The following is a 20,523-nucleotide window of genomic DNA, read 5'->3' as shown; positions in this document are numbered from 1 at the left end:
GCTAAGGATATAGATAAGGATATCCTGCCTTATTTTGATGAAAGTAGTTTACTTTTGTTGGATTGCCTTGATTCATTCAGGTAAGCAGGATGCTCACAGTGGACAGTAAAACTGAACTGTGTTTGTTTAGAGGGCCCATGCTGTACTTCAGCCTTCTGCAAAGTCAGTATTGCAAAGGCCAATATTGTGATAACCATTAATAGACAATAGCCCTACTGCCTTGCTGTATGTTCCATAGGTATAAGTAGGCAAAATGGCCCAACCCAGCAGAGCCTGAAGCATGACAATAGGTCATCTCTGTATGGCTCAGGTTACTACAGGAGTGATGCATGAATTGCTGTAGTGCACCAGAAGGCTCATGTTACAGCAGCAGTTACAGGACAGAGCAATGAGGGAGAGCAGGGCAGGAGCAATGGAGCCGCTGTTTCACTAATGACACTGATTGCGCTGGCCAAGGAGCCACTGCTGCTTTCCGGCAGCTGACCTGTCTAACCTGAGCATGGCTGCTGCGCTGTCTGGTAGCTAATACAGTGATTGAGGCTAGACTGGGCTGAGGCCATCATGAAGTTCCAGCTGCACTGCTCAGTTTTATCCATTACTCCCAGTTAAGTCTTAGCTGATTCCCAATCTTTCGATAGGCCTCTCTTTTATTACACAACAGCCTGAGCAGCTTCAAAGGCTAAGGGCCAATAAATTCAGGCTGAATTCAGGCTGCTTTTTTCCACATAAAAATATTTTATTTCAGAAATATGGAGGATGTTGGATGTAAAAATGATGACCCACCCCCAAGTTTAAACAGAATTACAGTTATTCTTTTTTTAATATTAGGGTCAAAATAAAATCAAAATTGATCTTTTTACCTTAATGTCCCTGGTTAGTTCATCACACCATGTCATTGTAATGACAAAAATATTTGTTTTCCTGCAAACATTGATCACAGTGTAGTTACTATTGCTCACCTAAAAGTGTTTTTTTAATTGTGTCACCGTACGTTTTACCTCCCACCACCCCACCTATTATAAAGTGAAATGCTCAGCTAGCTCATAGGCCCTCCCTGACACTGTATCATTGGAAAAACAGTACATCATGGGGCAAAAGGAAAATTTTCTTGTGATTTCTAATTCACATCAGGTTTACCCCCTTCAAACCATACATTCATTATTCACATAATGATCTTAAGACTTCAAAACAGCAACTATTTTTTGCATTTTTTGCAATTTATTAATTATTAATTATTAAATTGTTATAATTTTTGCAATATAAATAGTTTGTATGTTAAAAGCTTTGAGAGTGAGGAATCTATTTCATTTAATCAAGTTAAGGCAAGGTCTGCTCCATTATCATTTTACCCAACACATCTGCTTTTTTTGTCCACCCTTCTCTTCCAGGTTACCTTTACGAAGCGGAAGTTTGGCTTGATGAAGAAGGCCTATGAGCTGAGCGTCCTGTGTGACTGCGAGATTGCCCTGATCATATTCAACAGCTCCAACAAACTCTTTCAGTATGCCAGCACCGACATGGACAAAGTCCTGCTCAAATACACAGAGTACAATGAGCCTCATGAGAGCAGGACCAACTCAGACATTGTGGAGGTGAGTGAGTTTTCATCAGCTGCTTTTAGCACGACTAATAGCAACTTCAGAAAGGGCCAAATGGAAACGTGTGAGGATGTGGTTCATCTGCTGTTCTCAGGTTGACTAAATATTTGATTCCCTTCTCAGATACACATACAGTACAGAACAGTTCCAACTCTTTACGAGAAAATGTATATTATAGCATAGCTGAAGCACTGATGTCTGCCATTGTCCTGCATAGACACCTGTTTGCTTGGATGTAAGATATGAAATAGATCAGTTTCAGTTTAGGCGAGTTTAGACAAGCTACGTAGCCTTTGTATTATCCCAAAAGAAAGCACTTATATATATATATATATATATATATATATACACACACACACACATACATATATAAAGCTAGAAATACTGAAGAAAGCATAACTATAATAATACTTAGATACTTAGTAAATTAATCCACACTGTATAAGTTATGGAATAAAATAACAGTAATTATTAATATGAAGAGTCCAAACCTTTGAACCATGGCATAAATGACTAGATATGTCAAATTTCTTAGTTTTGGTTATATTAGTGCTGATCAGCTCAGGAATGACAGTATGATAGTGTACACCTGTGCCACTCTCACATAATTACACTGAATTATGAGCTGAAAGCTGGATGCTGTGTGAATTGTCCTGACCACTTCTCAGAATTATGAATATTTTTTTTTTCAGTCAGATTAAACATGACTGGTGATTAAATTTTAGACTCCACTTTCAAAAGAATTTATTGTTTTCAGTTATTTGGGTGCTGATCAGCTTAGTAGATATCATGCAAATATCTCGCACTATCGATTAATTACAATGAATGATGAACTGAAAGATCTAGTGCATGTATTTTTATGTAACCCTAGGGCCACGTTTGACATTAGCCATGACGTTTATAAAAACGGCTGTGTGCACATGTGATGAGACCATGCGACATATAGCTGGCGGGTAACCGTTTCCGGCTCATTCTTGTTCTGATAGGGCTTCAGGACGTCTGTAGGACCTGATAAAGTCTAGCCCAGCTTCAGTCTGGCAACTGCCACAGAGCACAGGTCACGAAGCAACTCCCCAGTTGCCAGACACGCTGTGTGGGGGCTTTAGTTCATTTTGCAAAGTGATCCTTTAACTCCTGGTCGATTTATTTCTTTATTTCCTAATTTGTATAGTGTAGGTGTTTCACACAAGTGTGTTTACTCATGACAAGCCAACCCAGCTGGTCCTCAGAATGCAGAATGCAAACCATAAGCATTCTACAGTAGTGCTTATTACAGAGTGCTAGATTTGCCAAGCGTGCACTGTCCTCATTTGTCAAAGCAGCATTCCAGTTTTGTAGGCCAAGACCATCGGCGAGTGGAGAACAGGGCTGACTGCGGCTTCCAAAATTTCTCTGTGACGCAGTTGAGGTTTCTCGCTCAGTACGAAACGTCCTCCATTGTAGCTAGCGCCCGCACCTTCGGACTAAATGAAAAGCAAACACGTTGGCACAGTAACGATAATAACAATGGAAAGGGGCTTGTTTGTTTTGAAAACCGATCGCCAAGACAGACACTGTGGCTCTGATACGACTGAGACGTTTTTATTAAACACTTTCAACCTCAAACCAGCTTTCCCGCGCAGCCTTAACATATTCCTGATTCCGCTGGCCCGGGTTGCCTCAAACACGCTTTGTTCTTCAGCCCGTGTTTGACAACGAGAACTTAATAGCTCAATAGCGTGACGTAGGAAAGTCTGTGATCCTAACTAAAAGCGTTCTGCTAAAAAGAGAGAAGGACTAAAATGGCATAAAAGGAGTCAGCTGTGGCGATGTTATCTTTTATTCATGCTGATGCCGCTGCTGGTGAATTACCTGCTCGGCAGAGCTGCAAAAGAACGCAAGTCGTCTGCAAGGCCTTGGTTTTCATCAGGGGCCTTCTGCTGGCCCAGCCCTCCCCGGCATAGTGCAGGCCCTCACCTGCATTAAAAATGAATAGACACACTCTTCTCCCCTTATGTAACCGCCACCCCATCACAGCCTTGCCTTTTTTCGAACTGTCTTTTTCTTCACCTCTCTTTTAAGAAGGATGCTGTAAAACCATGCTAAGGACACTCTGGTCTTTCCTTAAAGCAACCCCAAATGTGGTTCATCTGCCAAGGCACTATATCTTCAAAAGTTTGTACACACCTAGTCAAGCAACATTTCTTCTGAAATCAAGGAAAATTAGTCCCCACATTGCTGCAGCAACAGCTTCTTCTAGGAAGGCTTTACACTAAATGTTAGAACATTGCTGTGAGGACTTGACTGCATGTTAGCAGTATAGCTAACAAATAGCTCATCGGTTAGCATCATGCAAACTGCATGGCTACATTTCACACATTTGGTAATTTCACATATTAGGTAATCTCAGATAGAACAAAGTAGCAAACTTCAACAAACATGTTTGGCTCACTGACATCATTTGCTGCTGCTAGGGAACCATTTTTGCTGAGCTAACACTTAAATAACCATAAGGGCAGTGTTCCTCTTTTTAGGTATGTTGAGGCTATAGAATGACGTCTGCTGTAGTTGATGGAATGGCAGCTCTGTCCCATAAGTGGCATCTAAGGCACACACAAGCAGCAGAGTGCTGTCAAGCAGCAGGGCCAAGTGCACAAGCTGGTGGCATGGTGCCGCTCTTTCCCACGTCAGCCCTGTGGCCACTCCAGGGGAGCCTGGCCTAACTCACTAAAGCGGCCAACAAAGCAGCTCTTGTCCCTGCTCAGCAGGCCTGCATCTGTGCTAGGCTGTCCAGATCCCCCTGCAGCCCCACTGCCTTTGTGACCAGAGTTCAGAAGTGAAGAAGCAGAGCAGAAGTAAGCCACCTAAAGCCCAGTCTCTCTTTTCCCAGCCCAGGGCACACGCACTACCAAGCCCTGCCGCTGCCAGGGAACAGGGTCTTAAAGTAATCAAGGCCCGCCGTCAGCAGGAGCGGTGGCTTGGATTCTGGCTGTGATATCTGCACCATGTCTCTTTAAGGCTCCATTAAGAGTAGAAGTGTGCAGTGATAAGGCCAAAGGCTGTCAGTGCTTCTTATACTGAAGGCTGAATCTGTGAAAGAATGGCATTAGTGAGATCAAAGAACAAGATATGTACTTGATTGATTGAAACATGACTGATTATTTTTGTACATAAGAAGATTCCTTTCCAGCTTATATCAGAAAAAAAGTGGCGTTACGTCAGCATAAACACAAGTCATGGCTTAAAGCCACTGTTAAATGGAGTAGGAAATGTTATCTAACTTGCTAATGCTGGTTCCAGTTTGGTTCTTCTTGTTAATATTTGCAGCTACCAGTTATTCCTACAATGCTGTTTGTTACTTCGCTTATGTTAGTGGCAGATAATGTTACGTTTGTTTGGACAGTGTGCTTCTATGGCTGACCAACCATGATTATGTGACAATGAACAGCTGACAGCTAACCCATAACCCTAAATGCATGCATTGCATTGCTCTTTTAAACATGTCTTTTATTCTTTATTATCAAATTATTTGGGCCTTTGGAACAGCTTAGAAGTATGTAACGCACTGGAGATATAAAGAACTTCTCAAAAGAGGAACTGCCCATATCTTGCTGCCTGCGTAAAAACTGCAAGCTTGTTTTTCATCCGAGCGTTACGGTGTTGTGCAGCCACGCTATCCGATTTGGCCATGCGCTCAGCTCATCCTAATGGACGTGAAAGGCTCTGAATGAGTATTTAATGGATGAATTCTCCCCACTCCTCCCTCCCTCTCTTGCTCGCTCCCTGTCTCTCTCTCTCTCTTCTGGTGAAATGTGCTTCACATGGAGGCACTTACACTTATCTAAATTAAACAATTGCATTAAACTCCTAAACGCCACCCAAAACAGTTTGTACTCTCATTTGCCCATTTTTTATTTCGCCACGCACTTTCATTGGGTGGCAAAGGCTTCCCGTTCCATGTGAGACGCCGAATCAAAGGTCACATTCCTCCTCGCTGCCACCATCTGTAGATAAAGGCTTGGCCTTGTAGCGGGGCAGAACAGATGCCACACTTTCCACAGATGGATGTGTGCCTGGGGCACAGTTTGATAACCAAGCGCAGGGCTATGGACTTCATCTCAAGCCTGGCTTCTTGCAGTTAGCACCATAGCCCTACACTCAGATTGCTGGGCAAGGGAAAGGTGGAGAAACTCCACATCTGTGTGTGTGTGTGTATGTGTGTGGCCGGCGCACGGCGGTTCAACTTCAATAACACTCCAGGCGACAGGTGAAGCGTTGCGTGAAATCTCCCTTTGTGGATCCTGTCCACTTCTCCGTCTGATTAAAAGTGGCCGCGATCCCATCTGCGTCTCCCTTTTCAAAGGCTCCTGGTCTGAAGCGAGCCCTTTTATTTACTGAATAGCAGTGCGGGGTTGATGGAGCGTTTCCTCCGAGGTTACAGCTCCCATTCAGGGAGCTCGCGGGGGTCTTTAAGGACCACCGGTGTTCTGCTATATCAGGTCTCCGCCAGCACATTCTGTCCTTGCTTTCACCTTCGGCGCTGGCCGTGGAACGTGTAAGAAAGTGGGCCTGAAAAAGTCCACCGGGATGGATGTTTGCTCAGAGATCCTTTTTTAATAACACGCCTCCACAGAAGTTCATTTTAGTAGACTTTAGCAGAAACTGGCCAGACCAAAGAAACTTGAGATACGGACAGGTGATGTTGGCCAGTGGAGAAAGTTTGTCTTGCTCACGTTTACTATGGCAAAGCAGTCAATTAATGCTATTAATAATACCAGCAAAGCATTATATTTACATTGTAAGCATGTACTTAGCCAGAGGAATGGCGGATGAGCTTGCAGGAGCTTTGACACAGGAATTTACACATTATAATGATTTACCATCAACGTGCTTGAGAGGAAATGCACCCACTGAACATAGGCTGATAAGTGTCACAGTGCAGAATCATAGATTGGTGTCTGCGGTCTCCCCACTCTGTAGAAAGACCCCTATAGTTCCTGTTCCTCTTCCTGTGTGTTTCAAATTCAATTTTATTTGTGCTGCAAATGAAAAAGCTGCTGCAGGTAATTAAAATAATTCAATGATCCTTACTCTTCTTCCTCTCCAACTAGAGGTAATGAAATCTTCCCTGAGTCGCTCTAGGAGTTTACTCTCTTATTCCAAACACAGGCCCACAGTGTGTGGAGGATTCCTTGAAATCAGATATCAACCTCACAGCAGATATGTGGCGTCTACACGTCCCCTAACTGCCCCCTCACTCCACCCCCCACACCCATCATCTGTCTGCGACACTCCCCACAGTTACAGTGCCATGCTGGCAGAAGTCCATTCCCATTACCCGAATGATCATGCTTTGAACAGACTAGTAGGCCCAGCTACTAACTGGAGATGTGAATTCCATTGAATGTTTCTGTAAGTGTTTTGTTGCCTACTGTATCTGTATGGCAAATGCTGGCTTCAAGTAGGTCTGAATTAATTAGTGATTAAGTTGCAAAATTTGGCATGCATGCTCGTGTGACACTGACTGACACTTAGTATCACTTCACTGAATATTTAGGCAAGGCTTTTGTAACCTACTGTGTCTGTGTGGCAAAGATTTGCTTCATTAAATTTGAATGAATGATTGATTTTGAAATGTAAGTCCTGTAAGTTGCAAAAGGCAGAGCTAGCATGTGTACCTGTGTGACGTGAGTTGACATTTAGGATCACTTCGGCTGGTGTTCAGTGTCTTGTGTCAATTAGAATAGTAAACAAATCAGAGGCAAATGCAGCGTCTACTTTTTGGAGGTCATGCAAGGCCAGCATTGTAACATGTGGTTTTAAGAAACAAATGTTTTATTTCCTCTGCTGAGCAAATACTCAAATACAGACTTGTATATGTAGCGAGTATGAAGTGAGTTTGAAAAATGAAGATATATGCCACTGTAACTGATCTCGCATGCAAGAGTTAAAGGAAATACATCCCTAGCATTTTTTTCTGTAAAATTTTTCAAGGCGTTGAAAGGAAAGCGGCTGCCTGTCCCTTAAGGGCACGCTTTTGGGGACGTCTGATGGCGAAAAATTAAAATGAGCAAGATATGTAAATCTTGACCATTTTGAAATGCCAGCCTTGCCTTTCTACTTCCCTTCCATGAGATTCCAGTTTTGTTCCATGTGAATCACGCCATTGTCTTTGCACAAAGCACGGGACCCAAAAAAAGGTCCCTCAGTCCCTTAGCTCGAGAGTCTGAAGCTGAACATTTGAGCCGGCATACAAGGCTTTCCAAACAGCAGCACTACTGAATTTGCCATAACATACATATTCATTATAAAGCCACTCCAGCCCGTAAAAGCCCAGCGATAATGAGCTGCATTGGCGAGTAAAGCTGTGAACGTGGGATAGCAAAAAACGAGTGTTGGGGGAGGAAGGAAACGGGCCTGAGCTGTATGCCTGGGGTGGGGAGATATTTCTGATAAGGGACCCTTCATTACCCTGGTCTCGAGAGAAGGCGAGGGTGTGGGTAGTGGGTGTAGCTGATGTCATGCAGCCTTATGGACATATTTTTTTTTTAGTTGACCACTGAACATGTGGGGGCCCTGACACTCCTGCTTAATTTCTGCAGAAATACCACAAGTGCTCGGTCACCCCTGAGAGAGGTGCCAGTGTGAACTCTTCATCTGATGTTTGATAAATGCAGTTCTCCCATCATTGAATATGATCACCCTGATAGGGAAGTAATGAAAGCATTTCTTTGCAGTAATGTAATATTAAAGACGTACTTCTTCTTTTATTTACTTAAAAAACGTAAGTGGCCTATAATGCTTTAACACATTTATCCACAAGTTTCTTGAAAAGCAGGTGGACGCTGATTTCTGTTTGCCAGTTTAATTCTGAATGCACTAGAATTTAAGTGACATGAAGCACAAATGCAGCAAAAGATAACTCATGTTATAAGCACACGATTCAAATAGGAGCACAGACTTAACCTGCTCTGTTATTGTATACCACAACAAATCCTCTTAGAATAGTACGTTTTGAACATCAGCAGCTTCATAAATAATGGCAATGCCCTGCGTTCACCCAACACACTCAGCTTCTTTTACTCACAGAATTGTTAAGTTAAGTAAGATATACCCAACGGAGAAAGGCAGAGCACAACAAAATTGCACTCCTTTGCATTCACTTCAATTTTTGTGTTTATTAATCATGACAGGCAGGTTTGCTAGCATGGTGGTAAATGTAGGTATTATATCAGTATTATACCCCTGAGTAGCCTACCTACAACTAATATTCCCATGACATGTTGCTAGATGGTAAAATTAGTGTCAATACCCACTGGTCAAAATGACTTAATAAAAAAAAATTTAATGACTCATAAAATCACCCGTTTTTTTTTTGGCTGTGGTTAGCTCAACTTGCCTCAGCCTGTACCAACATAAAATAAAGTACAGGATATTCCAGTTCACTGGTGTGTTTTTTGCCACGTGAACATGTGCTAGCTACCCATCTCATTATGTAGCAGTATTTAATGAAGAAATCGTTCCTTCATAAGAAAGTGAATACTGGGTACCATTACTAGTTTTAATTTCTGTTAGTTTGCCTGTAGCACTAAGCTAACAGAGGAAAATGTTCACTTCTCCCGCTGGATTTAGAACTACTTATAGCTCAAACACTGAGAGTCAAAGCTTGTAAGACATGCATGTAAAGTATTCTTTTTTCAGTTTTTCAGGGAATCCTGTAAGTTTTTAACTTATTAGCTATCTGTTGAGTTGGTTGTTAAAACTACATTACACACAGTTTGCGACTGCATGCATGCATTTGTGCATTCTTTGCTAAGTTATGTAGTCATTTTTTGCTATTTTTCTGTTAGAAAAAAATTATGCAAACCCCCTTAAACTGGCTCTGTGAATATACTTTAATATCCTAATCACTGTAAACAGAAAACAAAGAAGCAGCTTGCACTGTGAATAGCAGGAGATTAAAGTTGTATTACAGATACACCTTAACACTGAAATCTTATGTTATCTGTTTAGATACCATAGCAACTTTAGTAAGGACTAATTTAGAACAGTAGTTATTACAGAACAACAGTTCTTAAATTCCTACTTTTATCCTAATTCCAGATGAGAAAACAGTATCACAGAAACTAGACAAAATTTCTGTCGCAACGTTAAGACAACTCCAGTGATGTGCTAACTTTAAATGTTCATTTGTATTGTTTTTAGACAACAGTGACAGGCATAATAATTCACTACTAGCATGATGACCTTGCATTTATTTATATTGCAAGATGTTTTTTTTTTTCTAACAGCATTTTAAAAAATCCCAGACACTGCAAACACACCATCCCCTTTTATTATCTCCGTGTGTTAATGTTGATAAAAACTCGTACAAATACGAGTTGCACTCAGGTAGATTTGAATGTGTGGTATTTTATTAGGAAGAAACATGTACCGCGGCTCGCAGGACAGCTAAAGCATTTGGAAATGGAAACTGAAACTGGGGAGCGACGACACTCTGAGAAACAGCAGGGGAACATTCACGATATTCTTAATCTCCAGTTTACTGCACTTTAGTTTTGTTTTGACCCTTTTTTACATTAGTAACATCAGCTGTAACATAAATTTAACATTATTTTGACTATGTGTTTAAGTTTCACCTATGCATGGAATGTCGGTTGCATGGTAACAGGCATTGAATTTGATTGAATAGTTGGAGATCTGGAGATACAATAAGATGCTGTAAGATAAGATTTCTACATTAAGATAAAGTTTGCTTCAGTAATACGAATTTGTAAAAAATCTGACCTGTTAGATCTTAAGACAAAAAGATAGGAAGTTTCTGTAATATGGCTTTAGGAAAATGTAGATATGATACACATGGTCATTATGACAGACTGTGATCCACCACAGAAAGCACTGGGGAAAATGTGGCTTTAATCATTTTGTTGCACCATAAAAAGTGAAACTGCTTGATGCACAAATTGAACTTTCAGTAATAGTGGTGCTGTGAGGGGGACAAAATAAGAGAAAACATAAGAAGGCAAACAATTTGATTGGTCGATTAATCAATTTATAGTTGATGGATTGATCCATTAAAGAAAGCATTATTAGGTTACAGCCCAGTTTGTAAAGTATTAATACATAGCTTTTCTATGTTAATAAAATATTTTTTTAGGTATTTTTCTTATGTAATTGCAAAGTAGCAATGACGAAACAATGACTCACATTTAAAAAAAAAAGAAGAAGCAAGGTTGTCCCCAAACTTTTGACAGGCAGTGTATGTTTGGGGGGAGAGAAACAGAATTGTTTGCACTGTCAATCACAGTGGGCACAGTGATTAAGACCCCCACTCCGTCTTAATGAATGCAAATTGGCACATCTGCTTCTGTGAGCTAGCTGGCCAGACTGTTCAATTAGCGTGATTGATCAATTATCATCCTCCTGATGATGGGGGTGAGAGGAGAGGAGAAAGAGAGGAAAATGCTACAGTGTGCTAAAATGAAGAAGGGCCAAAAAGCCCATTAAAGTACAGTTTTAAAATGTGATTTGGCTAAATTGATGATGATTGAATCACTCAAGACCTTTGCAAAAGATGCACTCTTCAAATTCTCTCTGACAGGATATAAAAGTGGCATTCATATCCTGGAAGGAAATGCTAGGAAAGTCCCATACATGATTACGTCTAATCCGTGGGTGTGATATTTTGAAGAGAACCCTTGTATGCAGCACTTTGGTGCCACAATAGATAAACTCGAGCACCCAAATGCTGATGTGTAATTAGGCCTTTCTGAGCTCAGATTATCTAAAGAAAATGATGATTTTATTTGATGTGTTGTTTTTATTTCAGAAATGAAGAATGTGCCGTGTAATGAATTACATGCAGTATGATGCCGAGCATTCCATCTAGCCAATGGCATCAAGAGTTGATCAAAAAAAAAAGCAAAAAAAAAAAAACAGTACATCAGAGTAAGCTGTCAAATGTTTAATTGTCTTTGTATTGCTGTTTGTCTCCATTTCCCAACTATTAAATCACAGACTGCTCTAGGGTGCTCCCCAAGCACAACATGTGCTGTTAATACCATGGCAATTACAAACCCATTTCTCTTTTAGCAGGCAGGGGTGGCAATCTTAATAGAAGTATTATTTATATGGCGCTGTTGATTCAGCCTTAGCCGCTAAGCTCATTTTCCAAACATTAGGGGGCTGGGTGTCTCAGAGGGACTCTGTCTGGGCTCTTTCACTGACAGATCAGGCCTGGAGTGCTGCGGAGCTGTGATCCTGACATGCTTAGATAATGTAGCCTCGCTCACAGGAGGCTGGAGCTAGCACCATGCAGCTCTGTCACCACCCTACATGCCCCCGACACTGTCCTGAAGCTCCCCTGAGTATCCAACTTGCCTAGTCATGTGGGGCAACCTTGGCTTTGCCTTACTGTGCCACTAGACTGGCACTGGATGTTATGCTTTTTTGTGCAGTAAAGGCGTGTTTCATCAGTCATTCAATTCTAGTGAATTGTAAATACCAATTGTGTTAACCACAATTAGTCATATTGCAGCCTGTTTCATTCCAGTCTACATTTCCGTACGTCACTGCAGATCTCATGATAACACGAGATTAGAATAGAGGTCCAGTGATTATATACACCATATATCAAAAGTCTGTGGACACCTTACCTTCCTTTGAAATGAACATAAATCGGCTAATACTTTGGGTACATTTAGCAGAATTCAGCTTCATGTTCATTAATATCTCTATATTGACATGAAGAGTGGGCTTGACATAAATAATGATTTGACAGTTTTCCTTTACAAGCTATTGTTAAACACAAACACTTTAACTCTTTTGCCCCAAAGGCGATTCCAGCATGTGAAATATATCTCGCTATATATTCTACAGAAATATATGTGTGAAAATTGAAAAGAATACATTGTCATCTTTCATCCCAGTCTCTGTCTGATGCATTTGTAGCACACAGTTGATTACCTTGGCCAGTAAGTGTGGCACTTTTCCCTGTGCATAGAGAAAAACAGGAAACCTGTTGAGTCAGAACACATCTATGCAGATGTACCTGCCTACTGGCATTAACTTTTTGTGGTGATTCAAATAGTTTTCTGTACATTGGGTTCTGTCAAGTGGGCCAAGTACAAGTAATTAATTTTTCACTGAAAATTACACTAAGTATAATATCAAATTTATCCATATTTAATTTGCCAACTCTGTAATTTTGTGCGCCGTAGTGCCACTTTACCTCTACCATTCTTCCAATCTTAAAATAAAAGCTTCCTGCCATTACTCAAACTCAACTTAGCTGCCTTGCAAATGTCTCTCATTTGCATCTTTAATGACTAAAGGAGATATTTCTGAGGAGATGAAATATTTCTCCAGTTGCAAAAGAAAGAGGAAGGTCTAAGGTAAATAAGCGAGGAAAACAGGAGTTTCCAGTACTGATGATTCAAAGATACAGAGAAAATGGGACTGTTAACAACACTGGAAAACTAACAAACTGTTACCATCAAATAAGCAGTACTTCTAAGTTTTCATGTCAGAGAGATAAGAGCAAATCAAGCTGTACTCCTGTTTCAGATCTCAGAAAAAAATCCACAGGTGTTTTTGTGCACCCTTCCACTGTGAGAAGACAGCTCAACACTGCAGGTCTGAAAGGGTGTGCAACTGTCCTTACGCCGTTATTTAAAAAAAAATAAGTAGACAAAAATGCACTAAGGTTTTATGGACTGATGAGTCTACAATTTTAGTTTTGATTAGTTTACTTGTGAGCGGCAGGAAATACAATCATCTTATATAACTTTGCAGAAGTATGGAAAATATTTCACATTTATTATCCATGGTAAATGACCACATACTACAGATGTGACAGATAGAGAACAGTAGGTATTCCTTTATTCCAGTGGTGTCCAATCCTGGTCCTGGAGATCTGCCACCCAGCAGAGTTTAGCTTCAACTCTAATCTAACACACCTGATCCAGGTAATCAAGACCTTCAAGGGCATCCAACTATTTGAGCCAGGTGTGTTGGATCTGGACTCATCAGCATGGTAGAGCTCCAGAACGAGGATTGCTTTATTTAACAATCGCATATGTAGGTGTTGTACTATCTTAGTGTGTGAGGACAGGAACTGATCACTAAATGAGAAATGAAAAATATAGTGTTCTGCATGGCATGTAATGTGGACCCAACCTGAAAGCCAGCTTCGTTTGGATTTATGAAAGGCCAGGTTGGGCATATTGCATATTTATGAGATGCCTTTAATTGAATCATGCAACAGTGTTGTGTAAATGAGGTCACTTTGCGAGGTCGTCTCTGGCAGAGGTTCAGTGAGAGGCCATTCTCCAGCTGAAAGCAGGAACATCCGAGTGCTTCCTTGAGTTTCTGTGGGCCACACACACAAACACACACCCACAAACACCTCACACTTGCAGCGCTGCCACTGACTCCAGCAGTCCTGAGCTGTTGCCCTGAGTGCCAGAATGAATCTAAAAAGGGTCAGGGGCTTAATTTGTGTTTGATATGCACAGATGACAACACAAAAAGAGTAGAAGGAAAAAAGATTACATTTTAATTGGCAAGTGCTTAACTTAGCGGCTTGATTTTGGGGCTGGCCAGAGGCCAGGCTTCCTGTGTGATCTGCTAAAGCCTTGTTTGACATTTGAGATGGCTCAGGGGTACGCATGGTTAGTTACACTGCTTGGCATGGCCCGTGCCACTCCCTGCAAGGATCTACATAGGCTCCCCTTAATACAAAGCCAGATAAAGCTGTTCTACTAGTGCTGTACCATTGCAGCAAGAAGTGGACCTAACCCTGTCTTGCTGAACACGTTGCTGATCATATATTCATAGACTTTGGCAATGAATTCATTAAAACCTGCCTGCAAAGTAGCTGTAATGCCTGCATGTCCATGTTGGACCTAGTAATTTTTTGTGCTGTTTTTGTGCTAGTGTGTTTTTTATCACTATATAAAAGAAGCTCAAGGCTGCCTTTATTATTGGATGCACCATGACAGATGCTGAGGGAGCTAAGACTGATGAATGGCCAGCTAACTGAATGTTCTGATTGGCTGTCCTGTGTTGTGCCTTATTCAAAAAGCAGTCCAGGCTGAAAAGGTCCTCATAACTTCAGAGTGAATGGTTGAGACTAAACTATTGAGGGCAGGATAGGTGGATATACTGTAAATGTAAAGGTGTTTAATGACATCAAAAAACAAAAAAAGAATTGATTAAAAATGTGTAGACTGGGAGGTTTATAAACTGATTCTAAACTTGAACATTTTTACATGTTACATCCCATTTAGAGAACATTTGGTTTTCCATGATATGGGCCCATTTGCTTCAGCATAAAAATGCTGTCCATCACATTACAACTGCAGTGTGATATGAAATGATGTCAACGTTTTTAGTTTCATAAGTTGGGGCCAAAGCTTTACAAAAAGTTCTTTGTTCTTCGCCAGGCTGGGATAAAAAAGAAGTTAGTGACATGATAATTTGGGCGATCTTAGCAGCCCCTTTTTAACAGCTGTCAGTTCGATTCAGATATCACTTTGGCACTGTTTTTTTAATGTAACAGTTATTAAAGCTTGTGTAATTTCCCTCATGATCTGTAACATTTCGCTTCATTCCAGCGATCCTTGTCTCTGTCTCTCATCAATTCCCTAGCGCTCACCCCTTAATGTCTCTGCCATTGAAATTCTTTAACCCTCCCCACCACCACTGCACACACACCTCCTCATACCCTCTCCGTTCAGGCGTCTCCATATTAAAGAAGCGATTAAGCCAAACCAAATGTCAGCCGTATTGACACAAGACTGAGCCCTCTTTTATGGGGCAGTCGGGTGTAGCGGCATTTTAATAATAAGTTCCAACCACAAATAGAGGCAGTTGTGTGCAGTGAAGAGCTTGAGTTTTATAAGCTTATAATTTATTTGATCTCCTCATAATTTCTTGGAACACAGTAGAGAATAGATATCATACAGTACCCTGCAAAGTCACAGACCACCCTTCATTTATTTAATTTCCAGTCAAAACGACCATTAAGTACAAGTTATTCATGTTTCAGCAGATATTTCTAGATTAGAATAAGATAATACACTTGCATAAGGAAGGGGAAAGTCAAAGGAAAATTAAAAAAAATTATTAAAAGATAAAATATGACTCCTAACAGCCATGCTGTCAGATAAACAGCACTTAAAGCTTTCATCTTTGAGAGAGAGGAGAAGTCAAGCTCCTTTCTTGCCTCAGACCTGAGAAAATCCACCAGTGTTTCTGTCTATCCTTCCACTTTGAGAAAACAACTTGCTATGAGCCTGAAATGATGTGTAGCAGTCATGAAGCCATTATAGACAAATAAAGAAGCTGCTGGTGTTCTGAGAGCAATAGACTGGTCACTCTAGAGTCTGGAGTCCAGACCTCAACATCATTGAATGTGTTTAGGATTACTTGAATTGTGAAAAGCAGAAAATTCAGCCAACATCTAATATTGAACTTTGGAGGTGTGGAAAAACACTGAAAAAAAGCAAATCTCCTAAAAAGAATAAAAGCTGCAATAAAAGCAATGGGTGGGCACACTAATTACTGAAAAAACAGTATTTTGTATAGTGCAATTTTCTGTTAAACATACGTTTTGTGCTTTTGCCCAAAATGCTGAAATGGAAGAGCATGTACTAAGAGACCCTTATTAGTCCTACAACGGGGAGATATCACCTTCACATTTAACTCATCCGTGAAGTGAAACACCACATACACACTAGAGAGCATACACACACACACACGCTCACACACGCACATGCTCACACACGCACATGCACACACACGCACATGCACACACGCAGCTGCGCACACGCACACACGACTAGGGGACAGTGAGCACCCTTGCCTGGAGTGGTGGGCAGCCCTATCCGCAGTGCCCGGGGAGCAGTTGGGGGTTTGGTGCCTTGCTCAAGGACACCTCAGTCATGTACTGTCAGCTCTGAGGATCAAACTGGCGACCTTCCGGTCACAAGGCTGGTTCCCTAACCTCCAGCCGATGACTGCCCCAAAAATTTCAGTCTCAATGAAACACATCACGGTGCTATAGATGTCAGTAGTTTGTCGCTGTCTGGGAATGCCATCTATGTTTTGCCTCATAAAAAGCAACTTTCAGTCATTCAGATTGACATGCAGTGTGAGGTTGGCATGCTGTTTGTACCTCATGGTGTAACACATCAGCTGCAGAGTCTGTGTCTCTCTCCCAGAACATTGCAGTCATTTGGACATACTTGAAAACCCAGCAGTAATGCGGGTCCATTGAAGAGCATTCCAGGAAAACTCGCTTGCCCGATTAACCTGTTCCGTCGGTTCGCGTGATCAAAACAAACAAGGTATTCTGAGCTCAGCAAGGGGGTGGGGAGGGATACGAGAACTCACTCCAATCAACTAAAAATAATGCAGAGAACAACAAATGTATATGTTAGCAACAGAAATAGTGGCACTATCTTGGTAGGGTAAAATAATAATAGAACAGACCCTCTGGCTGCTCCTGATTACTGTGGAAGGTGCAGACCATGCTACTACATAAACAAGCCAAAGTAAACATTTCTTTTAAAAGGCAGAATGATCTAGCTTTTTTGATGATGCTTCGGAGGGATATTAAGTTGTTAAGGTAAAGATATGAGCAGGAGCAGAGGATGATGGTAAATGTAGTTTAGTTGGCTTATATATATTAACAGTGTGGCTCTTATTTGGGTTAAAAATATTTTGGAACCACTTTGTTGCCAACCCGCCTCCCGTTCCAGCTGCCACTCCAGCCCTCCCTCCCCACACGCATCAATATGGTAAACCTACTAATCTACTAATCAAATAGTAAGGCTGCTCTCTTATTGGGCCTACATTACCCACAAAACACAAATCTTTACCTGGCACTGAAAAATGCCTCAAGTATGGTGGTCAGTCAAGATGCTCCATCAGAAACAAACTCACCCAATAGAAATTCATAATAAATGTTAACCTGTCTTCCATGGCCTGTAGGCAGAGCTTGAATGTATGCGTCAGAATTGTTTTCTCTATGTTTGATAAGGTATATAGAATGTAGCATCATTCTAGTAACACCCAGGGGCCGCGTCGTGACCCCCACATCAAGCACCCCTACTGTAGTCCGTGCTCTTTTAATGTTCAGGTACAATTGATAACTCAAGCAAAGATAGCAAGAGGTTATTTTATTATTTTTTTTATTTAAATTGTTCTCTGCACACATGGCACACATCTACATGCTGAATGGGAACTACATTACATCCATCGGCTAATGACAGGCTTATTGTCCTTTGCCCCATTGAGATTTGGCTTCATGAGGTGTTGGATTAGTTTAGAGACATCATACTCAATTTGTTACCATCCTAATAAGTCTACTTTCCCCACTTTAAGCCCGAAATCTCTTACACTTGTCCCCAGACATTCTCATTACAAGATCATGTCTGGCCCTGAGAGACTATTTTTCAAGCTGCGACCCACACACCAGTATAGCACAGTTGCACACGCTCAGAGGAAAGCACTGACATCCCAATTCTGTACATTTGACTGAAGATACACCTACGATTGTCCACCAATGCTGCAGATGCCACCCGGAGAGTTGTACTTTCTGGTTGTGTGATAATTATCTTAGCAGTAGACCTTGATTTAAATCTACATTTGACAAAAAAAATATTATGACAACTGATTCCAAATTTTTGAGTGCTAGCATGTGTGTGGTTTCATTTGAGCTTCCTCTAACACTTCTGTCTATGAGGGTTATTGGCTGTGCTTTAAACAAGCCTATTTGAGGTCAAAGACTGGGAAAAAAGCTCAAAAATAATATGGCTCTTATAAAAAAGATCATTTCCATTTGGGAAAACCTGATGGAAAAGCCTCTGCTGTGTAAATGAATTGGCACTAGCCCTCCTCTTCAGCTGGGGTGAAGCACGTGAAGCAGGTTAAAAAAGCTCTGCCTTAATAGACCATGCTGAGTTCCCGAACACTAATGGTGTTGTAGCAGGCGTCCCGCTGCGTTTCAAAGTGCCCTCTTTTATAGGACAAGGACTCCCTTTCCTCTGGGTTTTTACTCTAGGACAGGACCAATGCTCTCAGTGGGAACATCCCATTTTTTTCTTCTTCTCCCTGTTTTATATTTATCTTATACTGAAACAATGGAGATTTTTTTTGTTTTGCTACATTCTGCTTACATTCCCTCCAAAGTACCTTCTGTTTCATTTGAGGCATGGTTTGAAGTCATGGCATTTTTTTTCCCTTTTTCCTCATGTGTTAAGTGTGACCAGGTTGCTGTGGAAACACTGTTGCATGTTTACTTCCTAACCGAGAACAGACGGCGAGCAAAAGCAGCTCAGATCCTCCTCGTTCACACCAGGCATCCAAGAAACGTTCAGGGTCCTTTGCAAGAACTACAGCAAAGGGCAGCACAAAAAAGAAGTACAACACACAAGTGAAGCAGCTGATCACACCTGAACTTTTTCAGCTCTTTTTTATTTGCTGTGTTTTTGTGTTGTTTTGTAAACCATTAGCACGATGATGCATCAATTAATAGAGCACAGCTAAAAAGCCCTGCAGTGTGTCTCTGTGATGCTCGTGCATCCGTGTGTGTTGCATACGTGTGAGCGTATGAATCGTATGCTCTCATGCTCACCTCTTTCAGCATGTCCCTGCCCTCTCGAGCACAGTGCCTGTTACCTGGTTACTGCCAAGAGAGTCTTGTTTTCAGCACGTCGTGCCTCATTGACGTCAGCGGCTCTCTCTCTTTTTCACTCCATCTTTATCAGCCTCCTCTTTCTGTATTTTTTTTTATTATTATTTCAAAACCAGGTCTCCTTCGAGAGGCCAGAACAAAAACCCAGCAGACAAAGCTGCAGTGAGGCGTGTCCTCAGTAAACATTAATCTCGAATAAGACTAATGAGGCAGCCTCTAATCTCGAGTGTTCGAGCACGGGCCCTGCTGACTCTGTGCAAATAGCCTTCGCGCTCATTCACAAATGAAACGAGAGGGAGAAGCAGCACGAGCATGCGTGGGTTCAAATGAATGACTCATTTTCACTGTATCATTTTAGCCTGCATGACAGATAAACACCCAGCTTCATCTGTTTGGTTAGAGAAAGTTTTAGTGAGAGGGTTAGTTTTAGCCACTTATAAGTTAATGAGATCGTGGCTCTTCTTGTGTAAGGCCTTAGTTATTTTTTTTATTTATTCTTTTTTTTCTGTTTGACGTGTGGTCTCACAAAAACAACATTATTATCACTCCTAAACTCTTCACTGCTTACAGATTAAAAGCTTTTTAGTTGGTGCAAGGAGTTCTTAGCCATGTGCATGGACACAAAGCTTTCTGACCTGTCCCTTACTCTGCACATCATTCTTGTTCTTTCTTTGTAGCCATCAGTTGTTAAGGCTATTATTCTTAGGAATGATAAAAGATCCGAGACGTTTTCTGCTTCCTTCACAGATCTCTACAATATGCATCCCATGCGTCTTGACAGCTGGGGAAGTTATCAATGGCTTTTCACCTGACAAGAAAGGCAATACCATAATATGAACCATAAAAGCGCTCCACGCACAGCTGACAAAATATCGCTATCATTTTTCCTTGTAATGTGGCATGCCTTACAGTTCAGTGACTGAGCTGTAAAGAGATATTACGGAGAAAAAAAAATCTCACTTATAGCTGTAATTTATGCTCATATGAATCCATACGGGCAAAAGAAGTCTTTGCTGGGCTTGAAGCTGTAGCAAGCAGCAATTTCCAATTAAAGGGTTCTGCTGTGTTTCTGCATGTTCCGAGGCCGAGAATTTGGGCATAATGGAATCGATGAGGGGCTTTGCGTCATATCGTACTTGAACTTTCCCAGCTCTCTCAAGCCTCCTGCTAATTTTCAATGCTTTGATGCTGAGGGTGGCGGCATAATGGAAACAAAAATGGAAACGATGAAGGACCTTGCTATGT

At 41.3% G+C, this 20,523-nt stretch overlaps 1 protein-coding gene across 10 annotated transcripts in view; it reads left to right on the top strand.

Moving 5' to 3' along the window:
* Positions 1-20,523, top strand: part of mef2aa (myocyte enhancer factor 2aa) — a 121,287-nt gene that overhangs the window by 54,771 nt on the left and 45,993 nt on the right. For all 10 annotated transcript variants that reach the window (XM_037539766.1, XM_037539763.1, XM_037539765.1 and 7 more), the window contains one exon: positions 1,389-1,592. In XM_037539766.1, coding sequence (XP_037395663.1) covers positions 1,389-1,592 — 204 coding nt within the window. The remainder of the gene's footprint in view (positions 1-1,388; positions 1,593-20,523) is intronic.

This window comes from Pygocentrus nattereri, chromosome 7, assembly GCF_015220715.1.
Source record: "Pygocentrus nattereri isolate fPygNat1 chromosome 7, fPygNat1.pri, whole genome shotgun sequence".
Taxonomy (NCBI): Eukaryota; Metazoa; Chordata; class Actinopteri; order Characiformes; family Serrasalmidae; genus Pygocentrus; species Pygocentrus nattereri.
The sequence above is the reverse complement of the archived record's forward strand: the minus strand, read 5'-3'. Positions and strand labels throughout refer to the sequence as shown.